The following is a 27,829-nucleotide window of genomic DNA, read 5'->3' on the forward strand; positions in this document are numbered from 1 at the left end:
GAGATTCATTTTCTTGTGGGCATACTCAATAAATCCGTAATAGAATAATAACTATAATAGAATCAATGAAAGACCATAGCAACTTGGGTGTTCAATCAGTGTGTAAAGCACAGCAAGCTGTGCAAATACAAAAAGAAAGAAATAATAATAGTAAATAAATAAACAATAAATATTGAGAACATGAGGTGAAGTAGAGAAAGAAAGTAATCATCACACAATACTATTTGATTATCAAAGCTCCTTGGAGAAAAGAGTAAAGGAGAGGAATCTTTCCTTCGTTGGTAATGCACAGACAATGTCACACCGAGGACAATTACCCGCAGTTAATAATCAGCAAAAAAAACTGTAAAGTTTCAAAGATTGAATTGGCTACCGATGAGCTCAGCATTACAGTAGGTTACTTTGATAGAAAATGATCCATTTCTTGATTTTCCTCAATACAAATCCATGTCACTTGGACATGTGTGATGAAATGCAAGCTGGGAATAAAGTATGTTTATTTATTACAAACACAAGAGTTTGTGTGGTTGCTGGAAATCCAGAACAACACAAACAACATGCTGGAGAAACTTTACCTTTCTTTCACATAAAACCTGAGAGAGAAAATTTTATTTCATATCTCAGATTTTTTGTGAGTAATTTGTGAGTTCTCCAAGGACAAATTTACATTACCCAAACAGCCTGTATTAATTTGACATCTGAAACTTGAATTCACTTTACTCGCAGTGAAGAATTTTATTTGACTTCTTCACCTAATTCTGCTTTCCTGAACAAATGCATCTTAAATAAGAATCAAATGAGTTATTCAGCCTGAGCCTATGGTCTTGGCCCACAAAGGAACTCAAGCCTCTGCAGTAAAACCCTGGGAACTTTGCACTCTTGACAGAAAGAAAGTAGAAGTTCCCTTTCAGTGTTAACAAATGGTTGACAATTTTGGTAAATATTGATATTGTGTTAGGTTGTACAATTGGGTTCTATTAATTGAATAAAACAAATGAATCTGCCAGTTTGTCATTTCCCTTTAAGGGGAATTTGGCTGCTGGCTGTTCTTTTAACCTTTAGCATCCTTGAGTGCTGCTGTAGTATTGTTTTACAACACAGAATCAGGAACAATAGCAAAGTCAAAGCTCCCCAGAATAAAATGGAAATCCACATACAGCATTTGGGAATTCACATTTGCTTGTGGACCATTGAACTGCAATATTGACTGAAGAGCTTAACAGTTCATGTGTGGTATTCCATGATAGGTATTAATGGCTCTGGGAGGTAAATGGTGGTGGTGGAGGGGATGGAGATGGGAAAAAGGTTGCAGATAGTTGAATTTCTCCCCAGATGACTAGTTAGGCTCAGTGATTAATGTTGTTAAGTTCTGCAGTGAAGCAGGACATGTGAAGCAATGTATTTCTGTGAAGTTGTTACCAGTTTGATAAAGGAAGACAGTGAAGTCAACAACAAAATTTGGATGGATGACTTAAGGCTTTATTAAAAAAAACAAAGCAGCAAACCTGTGGAGCTAAAGATATTTGGCAGATTTTCAGCAATAGAACTTAGGAAGGAAGAGCTTATGTGTTTTAATGGCTCCCAGTGGCAAGGATCAACATTTAAGATGACTGGTACTACCAGATGAAAGTTCAAGAACTACCAGGAATCCCAAATGGCATGTTGCTTGCAGTGTTTCGGGACTTCACTGAGATGAGGGAAAACAAAAGAAGGAGATGAAGATCCATAAAACGGCCTTCAGAAACCATGGAAATGGAAAGAGAAAAATAACAGTGGGGAGATGGATTAGAAATTACTGGCCCTCCGCACTTTGGACTCATTTGAGAGAAATCGAGAAGATCTAGATTTGTGCATGTAGGAGAGGAGTTTCTATGTCCCGTCCTGCTGTGATCATTTCTGAAGAACGCTGAAGTATAGCTGTTGTAACTATTTCCATTGATGTCACAGTTTAAGCAAGGAATAGAAAAGAGTGCAATGTGAGCCAGTCATTGGGAAGAAGTTAAATATGTAGACACGTATATGGACACAAATCCAAGGGTATGGAGGAGAAGAATGAGCGTGAATAGGAAGTTCATTTCAACTTTTACTAAAACCTATATATTTAAACAGTATAATCTTTGGAGAAAGGAAGTGACTCGGGGATTAGAAAGTGGTGTTGTGACATATCAAGGAAAGCACCCACCAAAATTATATGAGAAAGGCTGGTGGTGTGGAACACCACCAGATGAAATGGAGGTACAATGGAAGGCCTAAACATCAGAAAATAAAACTACATTTGCAATCACTTCCAATTTGGACAAGACATAGAGAGAAAAATATCTCCACGTAACAATCTCGACTGAAGTACTTTTGGATTTTATTTTGCAATTGGTGTACAAATGTGTGGTTGGGAAAGTAATGCTGGCTTTATAAGTGAGTAATAATGAATGACGTTTTCAAGTCTGTTAATTGAATTTTGGAAATAACGATTACGGGTGGGGATCGAACATGGCTTAAGAGGAATAAATGGAAAAAGCTACTCAAAACAGAATAATGTGGAGAAAAGAATCAGTGCTTTAAAGTCAATTTCCTATCTCTTATAAGTTGTTAAATTTACGATGCATTTTTAATCTTTCCATGAATTATCCTGCTTCTGATATCTTAGATCACTTTTATGGGTGAGTCCCAGTTTCCTCTACTTATGTGTAAGCTTTTGAAAACACTCCTGACAAAAACAAACTGTAAACTTAATTTAGTATTTCTTGTTCATTAAGGCTCCATAACATTTAACTTTGATTTTTAAAACATAGAGGGCAGCAAGGCTGATTCTGTTTAAAATTAAAATAACTATCAACTTTATTAAACATAGAGAAAACAAGTGAAAGTAATCATTACATTTAATTATATGCACAATTAAAATATCAATTTAATGCTAAACCATTATTTTACAGATACCCTTCTAAAATTAAGTCTCCTTCATTTCTATCATCAATTCTAATTTTGGGAGATAATTTGTTTACTTTATCCTTTCCTATGAAGGTTCTGATTACCTAGAATATTTCTGAAAAGCCATTGAGCAAAGCAATGCTGACTTTCTGTCAGTAGCTCTTTCAGGAACGGTCAGCTCCTCAATCTGGTTGCTCAACTCTTCTCAGACATCTACATCCATGCATTGAAGTGCAGAATGCAAGGATGATCTGAAGGTCATCCTCCCCCCACTCCTCCAACAATGGGCTTCCAGTGTGCTGTGGTAAGTGGCCAGGTGTCCTTGTCCCATAACTTCATACTGGGTCTGACTGATAGGAGGATCGCAACTATTCATTTGCCTGAGGTTGACAACCCCTTGTACAAAGGATCAATGAATTTACTTTTATTTATTTAGTAATACAGCATGGAGTAGGCCCTTCTGGCCATTCAAGCCATGCCGTTGCAGCCAGCCCCAACAAACCTGATGAACTCTAGCCTAATCACAGGGTAATTTACAATGACAAACTAACCTACCAGTAAATCTTTGGACTGTGGGAGGAAACTAGAGCTCCTGGGGAAAATCCACTCATTCCATGAAAAGTTCTTACAGAAATTGAACTCCAAACCCCAGAACGTCCCAAGCTGTAATAGCATCGTACTAATCGCCATGGTACCGTGGCACTTTTAAAACGTCCCAGTTTATTTTTCTTGGTATTAAGCTATTTATATTTATTTATTCTAACTGTTGTTAGAAAGTTCCTGGCATCAATGGGTTTGATAGCAGCAAACATTACAAGGCAGGGCCTCAAGATCTACCTGCTGAGGATTTGCTGCCACAGGGAGCCCAAGCCACCTGACAGAACTCCCCTCAAGTACAAAAGGCAGCTTACCAGTTCTCTGCTTTCTAAAAAGGTTGGTGCAGGCACAAGGTGAGTTCAAGGATTGGTCCAGATCTAGGCCAATCAGACCCAATTAATCTAACAGAATCTGCATTTCTGTTAACACTTTCCTCAGCTGCAATGGCCTATTTCTGGAAATACTTGGTTCAAACGTTTTGGCTGCTACGAATTGAACCAAACTCAGCACACTGCATGTGTATTGTAAAGAAAACTTCAATGCATTGCTCAAAACCACCATCCATTAAAGAAAATTGAACATATCTCATGATGTATTCATCTGAAGAAGCATGCTACAGAGATCTTGAACAGAGTTTTTACTTTATTGGAATACAGGGGGACCTGAAGGAGGCTGAGTGGGGACTTGATAGAGGAATACAAAACTATGAGGTGTAAAGACAGTACAGAGAGTAGAAATATTTCCCTGTAGCTAAGGTATCTAAAACTGAAAGACATATTTAGCTTAAGAGGTAAGTGGTTTAAAGGAAAATGTCATCACACGCTGCGTGGTTCTAAACTAGAACACACGACCAGAGTAGGTGGTGGAGGTAGGTACTCTCAAAACATTTAAGAAATATTTAGACAAGCGCCTGAATTGCCAACACTTTGCAGGCCACATAGCAAGTGCTGGTGATTGGCGTGAGTGTAAATAGGAGTTGTGTACTTAATATTTGAGTAAGATTGTAAATATATTGTTTGATTAAGCATTCTTTGTTCTTTACATAACATTATGGTTTATATATAAAAGTACATGAATGGCATATGTCATTATGCCATCATGTCATATGTGCATGCCCCACCAAAGTAAGAAAAAAGATGACAAATTTTATTCCTGGGCTCCCGTGTTTTTCTTTCAATTAATTTTATGTTTTGGAGTTACAAATTGTAACAGTGGAGACGAGGAAGTTTTAAATGAACCCTACATGACTACCTACCTCTTGAAGCACATCAGTTCGTTCAAGTTAAAAATGCACAGTGAAACATCTGAGTTTTAAAAAAGCACAGCACAGGCTTCTTTGGGAATGGACAGAGACAGTCGCGTTATAAAAAAGGAAGAAAACAGATGAAATTCATGGGTTCGAAAGTAGTGATAATAATCATAAATAAAAAGAAAAGCAGAAATCACTGGCTATGCGAGAAAGATAGCTGTGTCCAATTGCACAAGAGATAAGTGAATATTATATACTGAGTAAATTGAGCAGTACTTTGAAACAAATGAAATAGCCAAAGAAAATCGATGCCAGATTTGCTGAGAGCTTCGGGTGGAAAAGCATACAGATCGCTTAGAAGTTTAACTGTTCCAATCAAATCAACTGAAATGTGCTTTGCTGATACTGTGAAAGTATCGCAGGAACATTTAGAACCGAAACCATTGTTGATTGCAGAACACTTTAGGTTTCATAAGTAGAATCAAAAGACAGCGGAGTCTGTTTCAGTGTATGTGGCTGAATTGAAGAGGTTGTCGAAGCATTATCAGTTTAGTAATGATGCACCGAGCGATCGTTTTAGTTTGTGGAATCTTACAAGAAGGCATTCAAAAGCTGCTCCTATCTGAAGCACAACTTACATTTAAAAGAGCAGTTGGAGTAGCTGTATCATTGAAAACAGCAGACAGAGACACAATTGAGTTGCAGTCTGGAATGAAAGTGACTGTGGACAAAATTGCAACCTCTAAGCAGACACAAGCCTGGCCAGACAAATTGTGTTACCATTGTGGTGTGGGCTCACATACAGGAGACCAATGTAGATTTAAAAGCAAAACTTGCTGAAAAAGCTACAAAGTAGGAAGCATATAAAGAGTCAGTCAGGTAAACAAAAATAAATGGACTGCACAGGGAAGAGAACAAGACAAAAAGTCAAGTTGCAGTTTCAAAAAGAGCACTAATCTGAATGCTGTTGGTGAAAAATCTGATAATGATGAGAGTGACACAGGACTGGGTAGCCTTGAGACTTGTAGTGTGTATTACGCTACCTTACATTAGAAGTATTAATTAAAATGGAATCGCACCCTGGTTCAGTAGTTTCAGTCATTCCACGAAATGAGTTTGAATGTCATTTCAAAGCTACTGAACTGAAGCTGACAGATATCAAACTCTTACACTGAAGAAATGGTAACTCCTGTGGGAATGACATTCATAACAGTGAAATACAACAACGGACAATCCATATTGGGCTTATATGTGGTAAAATCAGGAGGGCTAGCATTGAGGAGTTGTGATTGGCTCAGACAACTACAAGTTGATTGACAATCTATCCACCATGTGCATGCCACATCCCTGCAATAGAGTCAACAGAAAGCAATTTCAGAAAGGTACAGGATGATGCCACAGCAGTGTTCATGGATGTCAATGCAAAACTCAAACATATCAAGGATAAAATTGTGTTAAATGAAAATGCTACATCCAAGTTTTACAAAGCTTGTCTTGATCCTTTTCCCGTCCGTGATAAAGTAGCCAGTGAACTAGATCACATGGAGGCTGAAGAATTTTTTTCCAAGTTTAAGTGGACCCATGGGCAATACCAGAGATCCCAGTATCCAAGAAGAATGGGTGTGTTAGGATCTGTGGTGAGCTTAATGTCACCATCAATCCAGTACTAAAAGTCGATTGATACCCTCTGCCCAGGATAGAGGATATCTTTGCAAACCTTTCTGAAGGAAAACACTTTGGCAATGTGGACTTAGCCTAGACCTACCTACAGATGGAGTTGGAAGAAGAGTCCAAAGTGGTTCACACCATAAACACCCACAAAGAACTTTATCGCTATAATAGGCTTATTTTTTGAAGCAGCATCTGCACCTGCACTCTGGCAGAAAGCTAAGGACCAGGTGCTGCAAGTCTGCCCAGGCACTCAGCATTACCTGGATGACATCATTGTCATTGGCGAGATTGACAAGGAACACCTCCAAGATCTCAAGACAGTGTTAAAAAGTTGAGCAGATTACAGGCTCAGAGCATGATGCAACCAGTGTGAATTCTTCAAGCCAAGCATCACTTACTGTGATAATAGCATTTACGCTCAGGAGTTACACAAGTGTGCTGAGGAAATTCAAGCAGTGGTGAATGTCCCAAGGCCAAAGGACATGTTGCTGTTGAGGTCCTTTTTAGGATTTGTCAATTACTATAACAGGTTCCTGCCAAACCTGGCTACTGTGTCCACCCCTTGAACTCATTTTAACAGATTGGGAAAAAATGGCAATGGATAAAGCAATGTGAGGTGGCTTTCAAAAAGGTAGAAAAAATGGTGATGGCAGATACTGTACTTACACTCTATGATCCACATCATCCAGAAAAGCTTGCTTCTGATGCATTGCCTTATTGTACATGTACAGTCATGTGACATGCTAGGAGTAATGGATGTGAACACCCCCATGGCCTTTGCATCACGTTCCCTTACCACTGCAGAGAAAAATTACGCACAGACTGACATTGGGGCCTTGTGTCTTGGTTGAGCTATAAAACATTTCAACCAGACTTGTATGGGAGAGAGTTTACCCTCATTACTGATGATCAACCACTAGTGTGTATTTCCAGTCCACAGAGGGTGTTCCACTTATTTGAAGGACACAATTATAAGATTGAATTCAAGAGGACATCTAATCATGGAAATGCTGTTGGATTGTCCTGTTTACCCTTGGATAAGGAGATAATGTACCCAAAAAACTTACAAAAGAGGATACTTCTCAGCGTGTTCTCCCTAATGCAAATCAAAAGTCTCCCTTTTACAGCAGAGGAGATCCAATGGGAAACCAGAAAAGACCCCACACTGCCTCAGGTCTATATAGCTACCAAAAATGCCTGGAATGTGGAGCAGAAATTCCAGTTCCTCCATTTTTGCCAGTGCCGGAATGAATTTGCCCTGGATGGGGGTTGCCTTATGTGAGAGTTGTCGTACCATCGAAGTTGAGAGCTAAAGTGTTGGAGGAGCTACATGCCAGTCATCTAGGCACAGTCAAAATTAAAGCATTAGTTCGAAGCTTTGTCTGGTGGCCTAGGACAGATCAGCAGATCGATCAGCTTGCCATGCAGTGTTCAGGATGCCAACATGTACAGAAAATGCCAAGAGCAGCACCTCTACATTAATGGGAATGGCCTGAATTGCCCTTGCAGTGGATTCATATGGATTTTGTTGGACCATTTATGGGCAAAAATTTCTTGGTAGTAGTGGATGCAGGACAAAATAGCCAGAATTGCTCCCAATCACTTCCACTACAGCTCTGCACACTCTTGACGTGTTGAGAAGCCTCCACTCAAGGACTGATGTTCCAGAGCACTTAGTGGGTGACAATGAACCACAGTTTCTTTCTGAACAGTCTCAGTCATTCCTGAAAATGTGTTGAATAAGACATATTAAGTCTGCATCATACCACCCAGCTACAAATGGTTTGGTGGAAAGGTTTGTCCAGAGTCTAAAGAATACACTGTGAGCAATGTCAGCAGAACACACTACCCTGACATTGAATCAGAAGCTCGCCAATTTCCTCCTCACATATCGCAATGCAACACTCTCCACAACCTACAACTCACCAGTTATGCTGCTCTTGGGTCATCCCTTGTACTTACGCTTGGATCTCCTCAAACCGAATCTCAGAAGGGGTATAAAGGACAAACAGCTGAAACAAATTGAGGTTTCCTCAGACAAGGATGTTTGATGTTTCACTCCAGGACAAGCAGTTCTGGTGAGGGACTACAGAGGTGATCAAAAGTGGGTACTCGGAAAGATTAATGACAGAACTGGACCACTCTCCTACACAGTGGAGATTGTGTCAGGTGTCATCTGGAGATGACACATCGATCATTTGAGGAGATCAAGGTCAATTATTGGAGAAGAAAGGCATCCAGAGTGTCAGAACCACTCCCTACAGCCCCAGAGCTAACTCTTACAATCACCACAGGGAAGGCTTCAGAACCTGAGCTGGTTTCACAGCCGCAAATATCACCAGCCAAGCAGAGTGACACTCTATTGTCAGGAAAGAAATTATCCCACAAAAGTAAGAAACCCTCCACAGCAATTAAATCTTCAGGCCTGAAAGGGACAACTTAAAATGTCATGGATGTCTATATAGTAGTTGTATTACAAATGTATATAGTATACTCTCTCTCTCTTATGTATATATCATCTTTTTTCTGCTCACCCCTTATGGATGGTGTGTATGTGTTTTTCCCTCAATCTCAGGACCTTTACCAGAGCCCTGGGAGCTTGAGGGTTTGGCACAGTATTCTTGCCGTTCTGAGTAGTGCACTCTTCTGGACCCAGATCTCAGATGTTGATTCAGAGATTTGTTGGAGCCACTCTCTCAGTCCGAGTGTCACAGCTCCAAGTGCTCCTATCACCACTGGGATTACTCTGGCTTTAAGCTTCCACATCCTTTTTATCTGCTCTTTCTAGCCCTGGAATTTTGGTAGTTTTTCATATTCTTTCTTCCAAATGTTAGTGTCATTCAGGATTGCCACATCTATTTCTATTGCTTCCCTCTGTTCCTTTCCAGTGTTACCATGTCCAGTTGGTTGGACAGTACCTGTTTATCAGTCTGTATTTGGAAATCCCAAGCATCTTAGCTTTGTCATTCTCCACTACCTTCTCGAGTGTTTCCCTTTTGGAATTGGGAGTGTCTAATCCATACTCAGCGTAAATGTTCCTGTACACAATTCCTGCGACTTGGTTGTGCCGTTCAGTGTATGCTGTCTCTGCCTACATCTCGCTCCCTGCTATGATGTGCTGGATGGTTTTGGTGGATTCCTTGCACAGTCTGCACCTTGGGTCTTGTCTAGTGTGATAGACCCCTGCTTCTATTGATCTTGTGCTCAGCACCTGTCCTTGTGCAGCCATGAGAAGCACCTCTGTGTTGTTCCTCAGCCCTGCCATTTCCAGCTATTGGTAGGACTTTCTTATATCAGCCACCTCTAATATCTGGTGATGGTATATCCCGTGCAGTGGCTAGTCCTGCCATGGCCTCTGGTCCTCTGGCTTCACCCACTTCCATTTCCATATCCCCTGCCTGCTGTCTGAGGTATTCTCCAGCAGGTGATCCTTAGGGGCCATCTTCCTGACACACTCATGGATGTTTCGCATTTCTTCCAGGACTGTGTCCTTGACACTTCCAAGTTCCATCCTCCTTTATTCTGACTGGTGGACAGTTGATCAACATTGGACTCAGGATGGAATCCTTCATGTATTGTGAGTAGTTCCAGGTCTTGATGTCAGTGGATTCCAGTTTGTTCCTTGGCCAGCACACCATTGCAGCTGGATATCTGATGACTGGCGTTCCTTGGCCAGCACATTATTGCAGCTGGATATCTGATGACTGGTAGGGCTAATGTATTAATGGTTCTGATCTTCTTCTTCACATTCAGCTGCCTTTTAAGACTTGTCTCACTCTTTGGAAGTACTTGGATGTTGCAGACTTCCTTGGGTCCTCATCGTGGCTTCCATACACGTGCAGGATCCCCAGGTATTTGTAGCTGTCCTTTACATCTGGTATATGGCCTCAAGGAACTCGTCTCCTTCAGTCTTGATGAGTTCACCTCATTTCACTACCATCCAGCTGCACTTTTCCAGTCCAATGACATCCCGATGTCTCTGCTGTACACCCTTGTCAGGTGGATTAGTGAGTCAATGTCTCTTTCATTTCTGGAGACAGCTTGATGTCGTCCATGTACAAGAGATGGCTGATGGTCACTCCACTCTTGAACCTGTGCCCATATCCACTCTCTGAGATGATCTGGCTGAGTGGGTTCAGGCCTATGCAGAACAGCTGTGGGGATAGGGCATCACCCTGGTGTACTCCATATCTGATGGTCACTTGTGCTATTGGCTTTCAGTTAACTTCTAGCACTGTCCTCCAATGGCCCATTGAGTTACTGAAGAAGGTTGTTAGTGTCTTGTTGACCTGTACAGATACAGGCATTCTAGGATCCGTGTGTGGGGCATTGAGTCATATGCATTCTGGTAGTCGATCCGGACTGGATCAGGTTAGTTTGCCTGTCTTGGAATCTCGCATTACTGCTTTGTCTACCAGTAGTTGGTACTTGGAGCCTCTGGTTCTAATACCAACCCCCCTCTGAGCAGGGCTCAGGGATTTACACACATGTTCCTTCAGCTTGGTGGCTGTGATGCCTGATAGGAATTTCCATGTTGGTGACAGGCAGGTTATAGGCCGGTAGTTTGTGTTTTTTTTTTAGACTATGAGAACACTCAGTCCTCTTTTATTGTCATTTAGAAATGCATACATGCATTAAGAAATGATGCAATGTTTCTCTGGAGTGATATCACAGAAAACAGGACAAACCAAAGACTAACACTGACAGAACCACATAATTATAACATACAGTTACAGCAGTGCAAAGCAATACCATAATCTGATGAAGAACAAACCATGGGCACGGTAAATAAAGTCTCAATAGTCCCCAATAGCAGGCGGCAGAAGGGAGAAACTCCCTGCCATAAACTTCCAGGCACCGTCAACTTGCCGATGCCTTGGAAGCAGCCGACCACAGCCGACACTGAGTCCATCCGTCCGAAAACTTCGAGCTTCCGACCAGCCTCTCCGATACAGCCTCCCGAGCGTCATCCTCTGCCAAGTGCCTTCGACCTCTCCCCGGCTGCCTTCTGCTCCGGAGATTCTGGTTACCACACAGTAGCAGTGGCAGCAAAGCCAGCATTTCAGAAGTTTTCCAGATGTTCCTCCGTACTCTCACGTCCGTCTCCATCAAATCAGAATTATGTACGGTCCCCTACTTGACAGATAACAGACATCTCTACAGTGTGATGGTGTTGCTCCTTTTTGAGGGCCCTTCATTCTTCATTATGAGTACTGTCCTTCCCTGAGTTAGCCCGTCAGGGTGGGAGCTTGCTTCAAAGCTGCTGATTCACTTGAGTTGCCAGACGTGTATGTAACGCTGTTCGTTCCTTCAGCCAATAGGCGTAGATTATGTCAGGCCCTGGGAATGTCCAGTTCTTCGTACTTGCTACCCATCACTGGACATCTACTGCTGTGATGGTGACTGGTTGGGAGATTTTAGAGGCTTGCTTGTCAGTCTTTCAGCCATTGAGTACTGATGCTTCTTTTTCCCATATACTCTTCCAGTTGCTGTCTTGATTGGTTCAGATACTGGCATGTTGTTGCTCCGGAACTGTGCAAATACTTTTCCTGGTTCTTTGGAGAAGAGTGCAATTATTTGCTTGGCTTACATCATTGCGCTACCCTGTCATCTGTATGTGCCTCACTACAGTAAAAATGAAGTAGACAAGTTTTAACCCTGGGCTCCCGTGTTTTTCTTCTGATTAGTTTTATGTTATGGAGTTACAAAACATAAGAATGGGTACTTCATGATCAGCACAGACGTGATGTGCCAAGGGGTCTGCTTGTGTGCTGTATGTCTCCATAACTATATTCTAATTACTTATATGCAATTGTCATAGTCATAGTCCAGGGGAAATTGGTTTTCACTACAGTTGCACCATAAATAATAAATAGTAATAAAACCATAAATAGTTAAATAGTAATATGTAAATTATGCCAGGAAATAAGTCCAGGACCAGCCTATTGGCTCAGGGTGTCTGACCCTCCAAGAGAGGAGTTGTAAAGTTTGATGGCCACAGGCAGGAATGACTTCCTATGACGCTCTGTGCTGCATCTCGGTGGTTTGAGTCTCTGGCTGAATGTACTCCTGTGCCCAACCAGTACATTATGTAGTGGATGGGAGACATTGTCCAAGATTGCATGCAACTTGGACAGCATCCTCTTTTCAGACACCACTGTCAGAGAGTCCAGTTCCATCCCCACAACATCACTGGCCTTACGAATAATCATATTCCAGATGTAAATTTTGTTCCACAATATACTGTATTGTTATTTTTTTCTGAAAATTTTGAGACCAAAAGATAAAAGTGAAAAAACAGCAGATTAAAAGGGAATTGACTATTGCAAATAATATATAAAATAAAATTGTAACTGTCGTGGGGCAGAATAGGAATGAGAGAACTACAGAATCAAACAGTAGAGTGAAATGAATCTGATAAGAGTTCCAGGGGGAAACATCGTGAAATGTACAGTAGGGAATCTGAAAGTAGCTTTATTTTGGCTATTCAGGAGTCAAAACTGACTGCAGTAGGATACTCAGACATTTTCAGATGGAATGGGGAAATTGTACAAGAGAACACGAATGTAGTGGATTTAATATTTTGTTATTGTTTGACAATTTTTGCTGCTAAATTGTAAAGAAATGGCAGGGTTGCAAGAGCAGACAGGAAATCCCGAGCATTTCAAATGAAGTCATTATCATTATGTGGTGTGATTCAGACATGGGAGGTGACATATAAGTCAATGAGCTGTTCGAACGCAGAAGGAAGCTCATTGGATATATACCAGCTCATTGAATCTTGTCACTCCCTCTCTCCTCTAATTTCTCTACCACCAAGCAAGTTTCTCTCTGCCTGACTTGCTGAGTTCCTCCAGCATTCTGTGTGTGTTACTCTCTCTCAAGTACCAGTACAATTCCCCTTTGAAAGTTCTGGTTGATTCTGCTTACACCATCCTGCAGCCAGTCACTTCCAGATCAAGTTCTTCTCTGCATTAAAAGTTTATCCTCAGACTCTCCTATCAGCAATTCTACAACCCTCTCCACCCCACCTTGTTACTACAGCCTTGTTTTTCAGCCGAAATTGAAACTTCTAGGAATCAGAAGCTCTTTCCTCTGTTTACCCTATCTAATCTTGTATTAGTTAAACCTTTGCCTAGTGAGACCAACTCACTTGTGATCCCTCCATTTCAGGGAAGGTGAAATTTCACTCTCTGAAAAGGAGAAAGAGGAGAAGGAGCTGGAAGAAGAGATGGGAATTTACATGGATTGGATAATATGCTCTAGATACAGAACTTTGGATGACTTTTTCTTATTGAGAGGATTTAGAATTGGTGAACCAGTTACCTGCAGGGTTTGAAACAAAATGATTGATGTTAACTCATCACTTGCAGTTCCCAGAAGAGCAACTCAATGTAGTGAGCAATCTTTAGAACTGTGATGAGGCCACTGATTAAAGGAGTAAATTAGATGGATTAATAGCTACTTGCAGTTTTGTAAAGAAAGAAAAGAATATCTCATATTTTCGAATATTCCTCTTTAATTTTGCAATTTTTTTTCACTTCCTTCCCAAGGTCATGCTGCCCCCGCAGCTGGCAGATGTTTTATCAATTTTTCTTGCTGTATCTTTTACTGTAGGGTTTCTTGACATGGAGTTTTTGTAGAATCACAAGAAACATGAGCTGCCCTGCAGCTCATCCAGGAAGCAATACTTTATATTTGCAATGATCTGGGTCTGTGCCAGGCATTGCACAAACCAACCAAACATTCTGAGGAGACCAGATAGAAGCAGGCATATGTGGTTGTTAGCTAATTCAAACATGGAAGTGTGGGAAGGATCCAAACAATTGTTACAAGCTCCCAATGGGCAGGATTTGGCACATGGAGTCATATAAAAAAAACACAAATGGTGAGATTGAGTACATTTATCACTTACAAAGTGATGTAAAGTGATACAAAGTGATCTTGTGATGTAAATCAGCAAGATGGTATTATCCACAAAAAAGACAACTGAGACATTATATCAGAAATGCTTGTGTGCAAACTCAGTCAGGCACAGAATTGTTTAGCAAAGTGGATCATATATAATTCTTTTTCTGCTATTTTTATACCTATTTCAAAAATAGACCAAGGTTTCTTATGTGCAGTAAGTTACTTTGAGATAGAATGGCCAATGCTATTCTATAAAATCATTTGGTGCATTTTAAGGTCACACAAACATTAAGACATGGTTAATCTAGCTTTACTGGGGTTGAGAGAAGAACTTTATTTACAACATTGAGAGAACTTGTGTTATTCTTAAACTATTGAAATGGGGTCTGTAATGTCTGTAACCTGGAGTGATCCATTTCCCAGACATTGACTTCATCACTCTGCCTGAAAACTGCCCAGAGTTAAACCAAACTGTTTGCAAATGAGACATAAGAATTTCAAACATGAAATCCAATTGTTGCTATGTCTATAACTCTACCCTACCAAAGCTTTGCCTTAGCTCATGTGTTGGCAAAATCTTTGTCCATGCTTTCTAGTCTTTGCTGTTCGAAAATATTTCCAACTAGATTCCAGTGACTGACCATGGCAAAATAATACTTATTAAACCCTCTCTGCACCAACGCATGCAAGAATAGGAAAGGTTGCAAAGTATATGAGCCAAGCACAGTAAAAAGGGGCCAGCTCAGGTAGGCAGCTTGGTCAACGTGAGCAACACACACAAACACTGGAGGAACTCAGCAGGTCAGTTAGCGTCTATGGGGGGAAATGCGGAGTCGACATTTTGGGCCAAAAAGAACAGAGGAAAACTCCATCAGCGTATACCCTGAAGAAAATTTAGTGGAGTAGCAAAGCAGAGACAAGAGATTCTGCAGATGCTGGAAATCCTGAGCAACAGACAAAAAGTAACAATGAATTCCGCGCCCCCCCACCCCCCCCCCCGGCCATAGATGGTGTTGACCTACTGAGTTCCTCCTGCATTTTGTGTGTCTTGCTCAAGATTTCCAGCCAGCATCTGCAGAACCTCTCATGTCTTGGTCAGAATGAACCAAAGATTTTTTTCCTATGCTGTATAAGTATGACTGTAAGCTGCAATCACATTCACCCATCACCCTTTTACCTAATACCCTACATTTGCCTAATTAAGCAAAACTTCTAATTTAAAATAACCATTCTTTTTAAATTTATGCATGCTCTTGCCTGTTCCTGATATCAGTAACCTTCTCCAACCCACCAGCCGTACAAGATATTGGAGTTCTTCTAACTCCTACTTCTTATGCAACTCGAAAGTTAAAGACTTCACTGTTTGCGACCACTTGAGATTTGAGCTCCGTAATTCCCTGTCTAAATGTGTCTTCTCTCCATGTTCCTTCCTTCCTTTAAATGAGTCCTTAAGATCCAGTGCTTTGACCTATCTTCTGGTCATCTACATCATTATGTAGCTAGGTGTCAAATTCTGTCCAATAAGGTTCTTGCAAAGTACTTTGGATGATTCAGTAAATAAGTGTAAATTTTCATCCATCCTCATGAGGGATAGTGGTCACTTAAAACTGAGGTGTGCAAGAATTGCTTCTTGCAGAGGAAAGTGAATCTCTTCAATTATGTACTCAGGATTGTGGGGGCCAGGTCACTGGAGAGATTCCAAGAAGAGGCAGATACAAGCTTTTAAGATCATAAAATTGAGAGCTACAGGGAATTGTAGGCCTGGAGTAGGTCAACCATGATCATATTGAATGCCAGGACAGGTCCTAAGAATCAAGTGGCCAACTCCTGAGGTAACTAACAACTTGGAATGGTTATTAGGGATATTTCAATTGGCCTCAAGACTAGTAGGTAGTGTGAAAATAAATCAGCTTTCCAATTCCTACTTATTGCAACTATGAAAATGCTCAGACTTGTTACCCAATAATACATTCAGGTTCTGTAGCTGGATTCAAACTCGCAATCCTCAACCAGAGATGAAGGTGCTACCAACAAATCTGAGCCGTGTCTAGAAAAGTTGGTTTAATTGATTCAATCTTTCCCCTGTAAAATGCAAAATTAGTGATGGGACAATTGGCACTCTGGTGCATTTATCCGCAGCAGATATAGAGTGTGGGTTTTAGCGTTCAACATAATTTAGTGTAAATAACATGCATATGAGAGATTGGTAAGTGGATAGCTTGTGTGCAGACCTGGTTAGGAAAACAAGTCATCAATGTGTATAAAAGCCATTAGCAAAAAAGATCTGCACCTGTAATATTTAAACATTCCAATGCAGTGACCTGCCACAAGGCACAGACTAGTGAAAGATGAGACGAGATAAGGGGAAGTAGAGAGTCAGATTCATGGGCACAGGCTGAATGTTCCTTTTCAGGGCAGGGATCTGACTGAAACCCAAGCTTTGCCATTGACTATAATGGAAGCTGCTCTCAGGGGGAGGCACAGAGCTCAGAAATAGCAGAGCCCTAGGCCACCTGACTGGACTCCACTCCTCCAGAATATAGTTCCTGCATGGCATTTAAATATTTTCTTTGTATTTATCAGAGGTGCTGTTGAAAACTAAACACAGCTGGGGAAATGAGCCAGTAGCACTGACACTGTCATTTTTTTAAAATAAGAAGTATTATTTGTTTCATAGTTTGTTAATATGTAATGATTTAGTGTTCACTATTGCTCGTTGCCAACACTTTTGCTTCTGATTCAGAGATTTATGGGTCCTAGATTTAAGGACATTAAGGAACACTTGTACTGATTGAGGTACCATCCCTCTAACAAGGTGTTAACCAGGGGTGCAGTGCTGCTGGAGCTCACCGGAGCACCGATCCGGCACCTCTGTAAAAAAAAAGTCAAAGTAAACAAGCGGGGAATTTAACAGCAGCCGCATATTAAATAAAGGGAATTTTACGGAAGCAGGGGTTGGGGAGAGGGGGTGGTGGCTGGTAGGGAAAATACCACTAATAACATAAGGATATTTGATCGTTTTTGGTGAAATCCTAGAGCTGTGACTATTTTTTATTTAGGTATTTGTGAAAGTCCTCTTTGCTCAACCCGTTGTCCCAGCATATCTGCTGTACAGAACCAGAGGCCACAATATAAGAATAAGGGGTAGACCATTTAGAACGGAGTTGAGGAGAAACTTTTTCACACAGAGAGTTGTGGATCTGTGGAATGCTCTGCCTAAGAAGGTAGTGGACGCCAATTCTCTGGATTCTTTCAAGGAAGAGTTAGATAGAGCTCTTAAAGAGCGGAGTCAAGGGACATGGGGAGAAGGCAGGAACAGGGTACTGATTGTGGATGATCAGCCATGATCACAGTGAATGGCGGTGCTGACTCGAAGGGCCGAATGGCCTACTCCTGCACCTATTGTCTATTGTCTATTGTAGCCTCCCGCCACTTCACAGATCCTCAGTCTCTCTCCAGCCTTCGTTGTTTGAGTATTGTTCCCTAAACAATACAATATAACAACTATTTACATAGCATTTACATTGTATTAGGTATTATAAGTAATCTAGAGATGATTTAAAGTATACGGGGGGGATGTGCGTAGGTTATATGCAAATACTACGCCATTTTATATAAGGGACCTGAGACTTCAGCCTGATTTTGATGAAATATTCAAGGTAATCATCCAAAATCCTCTTCTACACCTGGATAAATTTAGTTTTTTTTACGAGCCAAATGGGAAAAAAACATTTCTAGGCTATAAACCAGTTTTACGTCATTTCAACTATCATTACTAGTGGATCAACCCCTTGGTCTAGCTCCACCAACTATAGTTGATTGGAAAGAGGCTCTTTTTCTCTCTGTGTTGACAGGAAAAAGAGTAATTTAGTGAGGCAATGAAAGAGGCGAAACGCATTTCCAAACCTCCCAAATGTTTGCTTTCATCCCCTGTATCATTTGTCACTTCCAAAATATGATATTTTTATTTGTATAGTTATGATAATAATTCATGTAAAGATTCAAGCTTCTTTAACTTTTTATATATTTAAAGACTAAACAGGATCTGTATTGGTAATTACTTTTAAATTGGTAAAATACATGATTACTGTCTTTTTCTTTACTTGATAATTATATTTTATGATAATTAGTGAGTGCAACCCTGCAATACTTTGTCATATTATTAAATTAAGTATTATATGTTTTATTGTACCAGTTATACACTGAAATGTAGTGATAGGCTATAATCTTGTTAATGCCTTAACTATCACTATATTTCTGTGGAGCTCTGGAATTCATATATTTCTTTCATCTTGGTTTAGTGCTTGACATTATAAGAACACCTACTCATATATATATAGGGTGTAAATAGGGTGTGATATATATGTCACACCCTATTTGTGTACCTGCTCATTACATGAATGGGGCAAGGAAGTTGCCCAGTACATGAAATGAGCAGGTACACAAATTGGGTATCACATATATAGAGAAAGGATATAGGAAATGGCAAGCATTTTGTCAGCTCCGGCACCTAAAAAATTAGCACTGCACCCCTGGTGTTAACCCCAGATGCTGTCCATTTTCTCAGATTGAATATGCATACCTAGCTATCAAGATTCCCTGTTGGAAAGTCGGGCTTTCAATGAACTACCCCGGCCAGTCTGGTAACATTGGAAGTCCCATTTTCACACAATTCCAATTACATTGTCAATGCAGAACATCAATATTAAACTGTAGACTGTATTATGTATTTGAAAGGAACAGCAGGGGTAGGGATTTGCACCTGGTCTCAAACCCCAGTTTAGCTGGTAATTAAAACAGCTCGTGAGCATTGGCCTGCAACAGAGGCAGAACGCTAATCTCACTGGTACACCTGGCCAAACAATGCCGACTCTCCCACCTCCCACACTGTGAAATTCTCTGCCTATTGACTCCCCTGTTTGCATAAAACCTATTTTCTATAATCAAAATAAATTACCTGGGCAGGTTATGGGAGAAAAGACTGGGTCTTGCGAAAAAATGTGCTGCAATCTGCAATTTGTTTAAACCACATGACGAGTAACACAAAAGTGTTTGTTCCTTCATAAGAGTAAAAGAGAAAAAAACATGCCCAAGCTGGTCTTTGGAGATTTTATTTAACTGTTTAATATAAAACTACAGGAACTTGCAGTTTATATAGTATCTTCAAAAGAATAAAATGTTTAAAGGCATGCTGGTAAACATGTACCAGCCTCTATTTACATTTTCAGAGACTCTCTGTCCCATGTTGTACCTGAACAGTGTAATCTGCAGGAACCATTTCTTACTATATATAGCTCTCCATATATAACAAGGACACAGTTGCTTTCCTTTCATGGGTAATCCTTATGTAGACTTCAGCATCCTGCATTTTAGAATCAGTCTGCAACATTGCATCCTTCTTCTACCACCAAGGGTGGTATACAACAAGGGTGTATCAGCTCCTAATTTTTATTCACATTACGGGATATGTGTGATAGCAGCATTTTTTTCCAACCAGCATTGTCCCGGAGAAGGTGGTGATGAGCCACTGCCTTGTGGCAAAAGTAGCACTCAACCAGTCATGGATTTTATCTCTGAAGTAATGAAGGATCGTCAATATCTTTCCAGTATGGCATGTGACTTAGAACAAGAGCACATTATAGCACAGATACAGGCCAATTGGCCTATCTAGTTTATGCCAAACAATTTTTCTGCCAAGCCCGTCTACCTGCAGCTGGACCATAACCATCTGAGGATCTATCGTGGACTCAAAAAACCGATGCAGTTACAAAGAAGGCATGACAACGGCTATATTTCATTGAGGGTTTGAGAAGGCTTGGTATGTCACCAAAGACACTCGCAAATTTCTACAGACCTACAGTGGAGAGCACCCTAACTGGTTGCATCACCGTCTGGTACGGAGGGGCCACACAAGATTCAAGAAAGCTGCAGAAAGTTGTAAACTCAGCTGGCTCCATCATGAGCACTAGCCTCGTTAAAAAGGCGGCATCCATCATTAAGGACCCCGCAACCCAGGACGTGCCTTCTTCTCATTGCTAACATCAAAGTGGAGGTGCAGGGACCTGAAGATGCACACTCGGTGTTTCAAAAATGTCTTCTTCCCCTCTGCTATCAGATTTCTGAATGGACAATTAACACTACCTCAATATTTTTCCTCTCTTTTTGCACTACTTCTTTAATTAAATTATGAATACAGTACATATATGATTTATGGTTTTTTTATTATTATGTATGACATTGTACTGCTGCCACAAAACAGCAAATTTCATGACATGCCAGTGATATTAAACGTGCTTCTGATTCTGATTCTGAGTATGGTGATGTCAGTAATGATTATTTGAGACTGCGCAGGCCAATGTAATGCCCCAAGACCCAAGGAAACTAACTTTCAGGCAAGTGTCCCTAACCTGGCTACCCTTCAGTTAGTGGTAGGGATCCATATCATAAAAAAGGTTGAGAACCCTGCTTCAGGATCACTCTTTAACGGGAGATCTCCTGTCACCTCTTTGTTGAGCCTTAGAAATTTAATTTGCTCTGACAAGGAAAACCATATCACACCACTCCCAATGTGTGGAGTTTGCAGACTGATTTAAAAATTAAATCTTCCGGTTTAAGTTAGCACTAGTGAAGCACAGTGACTTCTTGTCAGCAGCAAAAAAACCCAAACAAAACTACTACCTACTTTACTGTCACACTTTTTCTGGGAAATGACTACTGCAGGGAGTAACCTGTAACTCTCTTTTGGAGCTTTTGAACCACCTGAACAACCTGGTATTTTTGTGGTGTGAACTAAAGTCCCAAAGGTGCAGGATGGTTGTGGCATGGCATGTATGGGTTAAACTGAAGTGGTGCGGCCCAGGCCTAACAGTGGGGAATGAGCCAATGTTTGGCCATTGCTGGAGCAGTCTTGGAGGCGATTTGATGCAACAGAACCGAGGTGAGGCAGAGTTGAAACAGCAGGGCCCAGGCCCAGGAAAGACCCAAAGTATGATCAATTCAAGCAGTGGGCCATTTTGGAAAGGTTGGCTACGGGCCGAATCGAGGTGGCGGTGTCCAGGCCCAAGGCCTGAGTCCGGTTAGCAAGGAGTGACCCAAGATTTGATCAATTTAAATGCCAGGCCAAATTGGAAAGGTCGGCTACTGACTGAATCGAGACTGTGGGGCTCAGGCCCAAGAGGGTAGCAAAACGTCAGGGCCTGGGTCAGAGAGCGAGAAACAAGCTTAGGTCTGGATGAATTAAGTGTTGGGCCAGAATGAAAGGTCAGGGTGTCAGGGCCAGATAGACTGGTTCAGCTCTCTGCTTTGTGAGGTTTATTCATCTCTGCACTGAACTGAGGCTGTGCCCTGCAATTAACAGGGTACTGGATCGGCTGCAGTGACAGCTGACTTTACGGCTGTGGACTCATCTTCGTGAACTTCCATTGTTTGCTTGTCTTTGTTGTTTGCACAGTTTGTTTTTTTTTCACTTTCAGTGTTTGACGGTCTGTTTTTAACGGGTTCTGTTGGGTTTCTTTGTTTAGTGGCTGCCCGTAAGGAGAAGCTCAAGGTTGTATATAGTATACATACTTTGACAATAAATACACTTCAAGCTTTACTAATTATTCGATTAAACTAAGGAGATTTAGCAGGATGTAGGTCTTTTACTCAACTTCAGTATACAGTTATTGGCTGAATTACACAGCAGCAGCACTGCTGTTGGATGGCAGATCAGAGACTTACACAGGGTATTGAGTGCTGTAATGCCATTGGAAGTAACTTTCTTTGGGCAACCAAGTCCTCATTTGTAGTTACAGGTGGATGGAGAAGATCACATAGCACAAGAAAGGCAGGGGACTTCTCCTTGGCATGCTGGCCAATAAAAGTTCAAAAGGTTCAAAGGATCATTTATTCTGAAAGTATATATGCAGAATACAACTCTGAGATTTGTCTTCTCCAGAGAACCACGGAACAAAGAAAACCATGGAGTTCAGCTCCTAGAGAAACAGCAAACCCATTCCACCCCCGGCATAAAAAAAGAATCATAACTCTCCCCCCAAACCCTTCCCCCCATGAAATACAAGGACATCAACCCACAAACCCACCTCTCCTCGCAAAAAAACACAAGAACATCAGCCCCCGAATCCCCCTTCCTTGCACAAAAAAGCGAGGAAGAAAGGGTGAAAGCACAGAATATAGAAACAATGAGACGATGGTTAATAATAATTAACCTTACACCAGCTTCACAACAGAAGCAAGTTGGCGGGTCATGATCACAGTTCAGTCTGTGGGGCCCTGCAATGTACGAATTGGAAACACCAGAGTCAATGCTTAAAGTCCTCTAAGTGGCTGTCTTATGCCTGGGGTGCTCTGAAATTCTGAGAAGTGTTGTTACTTTGTTTGCTTCCAATATCAAAACTTAATGAAGTTGGCTCGTTATTCCTTTCTTTTGCATTAATAACTAATTTTGAATTTTGTAGTAATTTTTCATGTATGTCTATGCATTATACTGCTGCTGCAAAGCAACAATCTTCACATCACAGAGGGTCGATGTGATAATAAATCTGTTTCTGATTCTGATACTAACAACAGCTGATTGCAGTCTTCATCTTTTGTTGCCCTCCACTGAGAGACTGTGTTTCTATTTTTTTTCTGATAGGTTGTGGACATGGATCAGAAACTAAACGCCATCACAGACATGCTGCACCGATTGGTTGCCAACCAGGAGGGACATTCACACTTGCAGGCTCAGCAAATGCCGCAGGGAACTGTTTCACAACGTGTTTCCTCGAGACACAGCTCTCTACCCAGCTATGAGCAGCTGACAGTGCACAGGAACGACCAAGACAACATGGCCTAATCCTCGACCCTCTGGTGTTTCAAGTTCAACCACATTCATGAGATTGCAAGAGAGACCATTTGGATGCTGTGTAGTAAGCCTCAAGGTTATACACATAACCGACATGAACCTTCAGGAGCTGACAATGCACTGAACAAGTGTGTGAAACTTGAAACCAGCCATGATTGGACTCTATCTGCCTTCTTGACATAAATGTCCCTTCTGATTCTGGTTTATGGATTCCATTGGTTTTACAGAGAGTTCTTCGTAGCATTCTGTTGGACATCTCCCAAGCACATTTCAACGCCCCTCTGGTTACTTGTTTAGGAAAAGGTGAAGGCAATGCTTGGACTGTCTGTAAGGCTGGAGGAAAAGACTGATAGCACCCAATGTTAAGAAAAATTGTAATCCTTTTTAGAATAGATTTGTTTTAAATGCAAAATTCAAAATATTGTATGGTTGATGAAAGATGTATGAACGCTAACTCAGTGTCAGTGCAATCTTCCCCAAACTGCTCAGTGACAGCATAACTGTGAAAATCCACTGTCTCTTTCGTCCATTCTGCTGTGCAGGTAGACTGACTAGAGGAGTAATGCACAGGCAATTTACATCACATGTAAATCTCCAAAAACCCAGCAGGTTGATGAGCATCGATAGGTTCTCTAAAATGTTTATCCCAGTTCATTCCAGATAGGCCAGGTTGCTGTTTTGTTTTCAGCACCATAAAGGGATAAGTATGTTCTTATAAAAGCTACAGTAATCCACACTTCACTTCGATTATTATGATAGTTTCACTTCTCTCTTTTATTTTTGAATGTCTTCAGGCAAGTCAGTTGCTACCTCTGGAGCCACACTTCTCCTTTTAGCTGCAATAGCAGACCATCCCCCAGACTGTAAGTACAACCGGAGATTAATTTACAAGGGATTTGCTAGTCCTCAAGTCTGTGGTTATCCTAGTCTCCCTTAGTGAGCATCCTCTTTTCCACGCGATGTGAAGTGGTTTTATATTTCAATGCTCACTGCAGGCATGATTTCAAGGAATTCACTCTGGGGATTTCTGACAGCATGATGTCCAAATTACCTTATGACATGGAAGCGGGTCATTTCAGATGATGCGATTATACTAGCTTAAAGGACTCGCCTTCTCATTCCCAATCTAATTTTTCCTGCAAGCCATGCTCTCTGCCTACTCACCAGTTCCCCTCAGATTCTAGCATGCATCCACATGCTTGGTGCTTGTTGCAGTGGCCAGTCAACCCAGCAGCCCACAACCCTTTGGGATGTGGGAGAAAATCAGAGCACTCGGAGGAAACTCACGTTGTTACAGGAAACTGGAATCAAAAGCAAATGACAGTGAAGCAGTCATCCATTTAAAATTTGTGCCATGATTTTATTTCCATATACTTCAGTCACAAATGAGGTGAAGTTGCCAATATCTGTCCACCATTATATAACAGGGGACAATATTATGCCCTCTCTTGTCTTTCTGCAGCTGATTTTTATAACCTTAATGTCATTGTTATCAGACAGATTGAAGGAAAAGTACACAATCTCCCAAACCCTTGATTACAAAGGACACATCAGTTTAATGGTGGGTCCTGTAACATGTTGAGTTGAAATTTAACCTGCCTTTGTGAAATGCTGTCTTTCCAAATCTGGTGTCAACCTGTCAGGTCATCCAGGAACCAAAGATCGATGAGTCGAGTCTGTTTGTCAATAACCAATATAGTCTGTGACTACAAGCTACCGGAATTACTGTTGCCCTGTTGCAGCAGCTTATCAGAAGATCAGTTGAATGATAAAGGTCAAGCAGCTCCAGCTGTTCTAGAAGATAAAATTAATTCATGATTGGATGAGTTATAATCCACAGTCAGACACAGAAGAAATACCATCACTTTGAAATCAATTGAAATGAAAATTGGGTGGGATGTTGAAGGGATGGGCTTAGCACTGAGGATTGTATAGTCATGTCCTACAAGAGTATGTAGCAAAGCCTAGAAAATGCAAATTACTTGGTCTATATTTGGCCAATATTGATATAATGGGCCAAATGATCTTGGTAAGTAGCATACATTTGTATGATTTGGTGAGTGGTTAGACATCCAAAGTTGCCCATTTCATGCCTCTGTCCATCTCCATTTGAACTTTTTGTGCATCATATTTAGGAGTTATGGTATTAAGTCTGTGGAAAGAATTGAGCTAGGTCTCAGCTACCTTGAATAAGGGCAGCAGTAAGCAGGTCTGGGAAATTTACTCTGGCACCTTGGAGCAGGACAAGGGGTTAAAAGGTCAGTCACAATTCCAAGTAACCACAGTCACGTGGATATCTAACAACATCAACATTGGGATTAACTAGGATCCAGTGCAAGATCAACTTTCTTGTTGAGGTTCATAGCAAGGCTTGCACCATATGCCACAGTGTGATGCTGCCATAGTATTCCTTCGGAATGACTCTTCCAATTTAGATGACCCCTGCTACTTTCGGCAGGTGGCAGTGTGTGAAATGATTACCAGATTGGCAGCCCCTTACCAGCTAAATGCAACTGAAGGAATGAGTAAATTTTCGTAATTTGTGCTTTCGCAACACTAGGTGCTGGAAAAAAACGGGAGTATTCTTCAAATTTAGAACATCACTGCAATGGACCATAATTCATCTACCAACACCCTCACAGCCCTATGAATTGATATTAAGAAAGAGGATGAGAGGAGACTGCTTTCACAATGGAAGAGCGTAATACTTCAACCAAACTAGTCCTGGAAATCAAACCTGGAAGTTTTCTCTAAGGAGTTGATTCATGTGTGCTGCCTCTTTGAGAGATGGGAGAGCACAATATGTAAATGAAAATGGAGCCATTGTGTCAACCATAGATATAGCTCAAAAGACTTGCAAAACAGGAAACCGATGATATTCTAAGAAGCTAGAGAAAATCAGTGAAGTCCAGTACATCTCAAATGTGTAAATGATGCCATGATTATTGCACAAAGCACTATAACTAATCGTTTTCTTTTTAAGGATGAAATCACTTGGTGCCTGCCAAGATCATTGATGCTGTATAGAAGGATCTGTTTGCAATTGACAACTACTGATGCTGGCATGCCAAGCTACAAAATGATTAAAGAGTCCTTTTATCTTTGTGTAAAAAAAAACAGAATATATATTGCAGATTTTTTACTGGTATAAACAACCTGGGGTATCTTGTAATTTTTATAAATTCTCCTCATCAAATTAAATTGATTCAATTACATCCATTATTTTAGTAAGAACTGATTCCTTCCTTGTCACTTTCTCATTGCCCTCCCTTCCTTCTGTGTTCTACCCTGTTTTGACCTTCTTTTTTCACACTCCATTCATTCCTGTCTTCCTCTAATAGCCTCCTCCTTATTCATTCGCAAGGTATGGGCAATGCCAGTATTTTTGGCCTTTCCAATTTCACTTAAGGTTATTGGTGATTAACGATTTTCTTGAAGCATTGCTGTTTTTCTTCCTTCTATCTCCTCTATCTCTTTCATTGCTTTCTGTTTTGCCTTTCCACCATCTTCATTTTTTGCATCTCTCTGTCCTTTTAGTCTCTCCCAATTCCTTACCTTCCTCTTCCCATTCTCTCCCTGCTTCAGCCTGTTTCTTTTCACTTTACTATCTGTTCACCTATTCCATTTCCCTTCCTTGCCTTCATCCTTCTCCTCGCCCATTTCCAGGACATCTTTTGGTTCTGTGCTGAGTAGACAAAGATTTCAATGATTTGTTAGGCTCTTTTCCCTGCATTTCAATCCAGTGCAAATGTGCAGCTCACAAACCTACCTACAGATGAAGCAAATTATCTGGGACTCAGGCTATGATTTATAAGCTCAATTTTATAAGATGCTTTCTTTTTTTAACTCAAATATTGTGTGTAAATTTGAAGATGCCAATTAGGTATCAAGCCTCAAATAAAAACAAAAGCTCTGTTAATTGTGGCCTGGTTTTAAATGACACTTGTCTTGACACAGCACATAAAATCCTGTGAAAGAGGCCCTCATGAAACAATGTGCACATTCAGCAGAGTTAAGTTCATTTTTCCCCAATCTGATTTACTGACCATTGTCTATTTTTATATATAGTTTGGAGGATTTGGGAAATATTGTTAATCATACTCATTCCCAAATTAAAACTTAATTATCTTTCAAAGTAAACATTCCCATTCATTAATTTGCTTTCTTAGTAAAATATAGTACAGAAACAGCCCCTTTGGCCCATCTAGTCTATGCCAAACCATTTAAGCCGCCTACTCCCATCAACCTGCAACAGGATCATAGCTCTCCATACCCCTACCATTCATGTACCTATCCAAACTTTTCAAATGTTGAAATCGAGCTTGTATGCACCACTTGTGCTGGCCACTCGTTCCACGCTCTCCCTTTGAGTCAATCAGTTTTGATCTCAATGTGCCTTTTCTCCCCTTCCTGCACCCATTCGCACCTTTCTCACACTGAGTTCAGTTGAAGGGATAAAATTGTACAGAGCTCAAAACAAGCACCAGATCTCATTCCATCAGTTCCTTCATTTGGTGGTTAATGTTAAAGTTATCCAAGAATGTCACAGTGTAGATAGTAGGTTGTATGGATTTCAGACCTGTAAACATTTGACTCAATGGCATATGACAGATACTGTTGTTCAGTAGCAA

The 27,829-nt window shown here is 40.8% G+C and overlaps 1 protein-coding gene across 1 annotated transcript in view; it reads left to right on the forward strand.

Annotated features, from left to right (window-relative positions):
- The window catches only part of LOC134353791 (potassium voltage-gated channel subfamily KQT member 1), an 876,116-nt gene extending 848,567 nt beyond the window's left edge, over window positions 1–27,549 (forward strand). Inside the window, exon 17 of the mRNA XM_063062179.1 lies at window positions 22,989–27,549. Coding sequence (XP_062918249.1) covers window positions 22,989–23,189 — 201 coding nt within the window. The 3' untranslated portion in view covers window positions 23,190–27,549. The remainder of the gene's footprint in view (window positions 1–22,988) is intronic.
- Window positions 27,550–27,829: the final 280 nt, after the last annotated feature.

The sequence above is a fragment of the Mobula hypostoma genome, chromosome 11 (genome assembly GCF_963921235.1).
Source record: "Mobula hypostoma chromosome 11, sMobHyp1.1, whole genome shotgun sequence".
Classification (NCBI taxonomy): Eukaryota; Metazoa; Chordata; class Chondrichthyes; order Myliobatiformes; family Myliobatidae; genus Mobula; species Mobula hypostoma.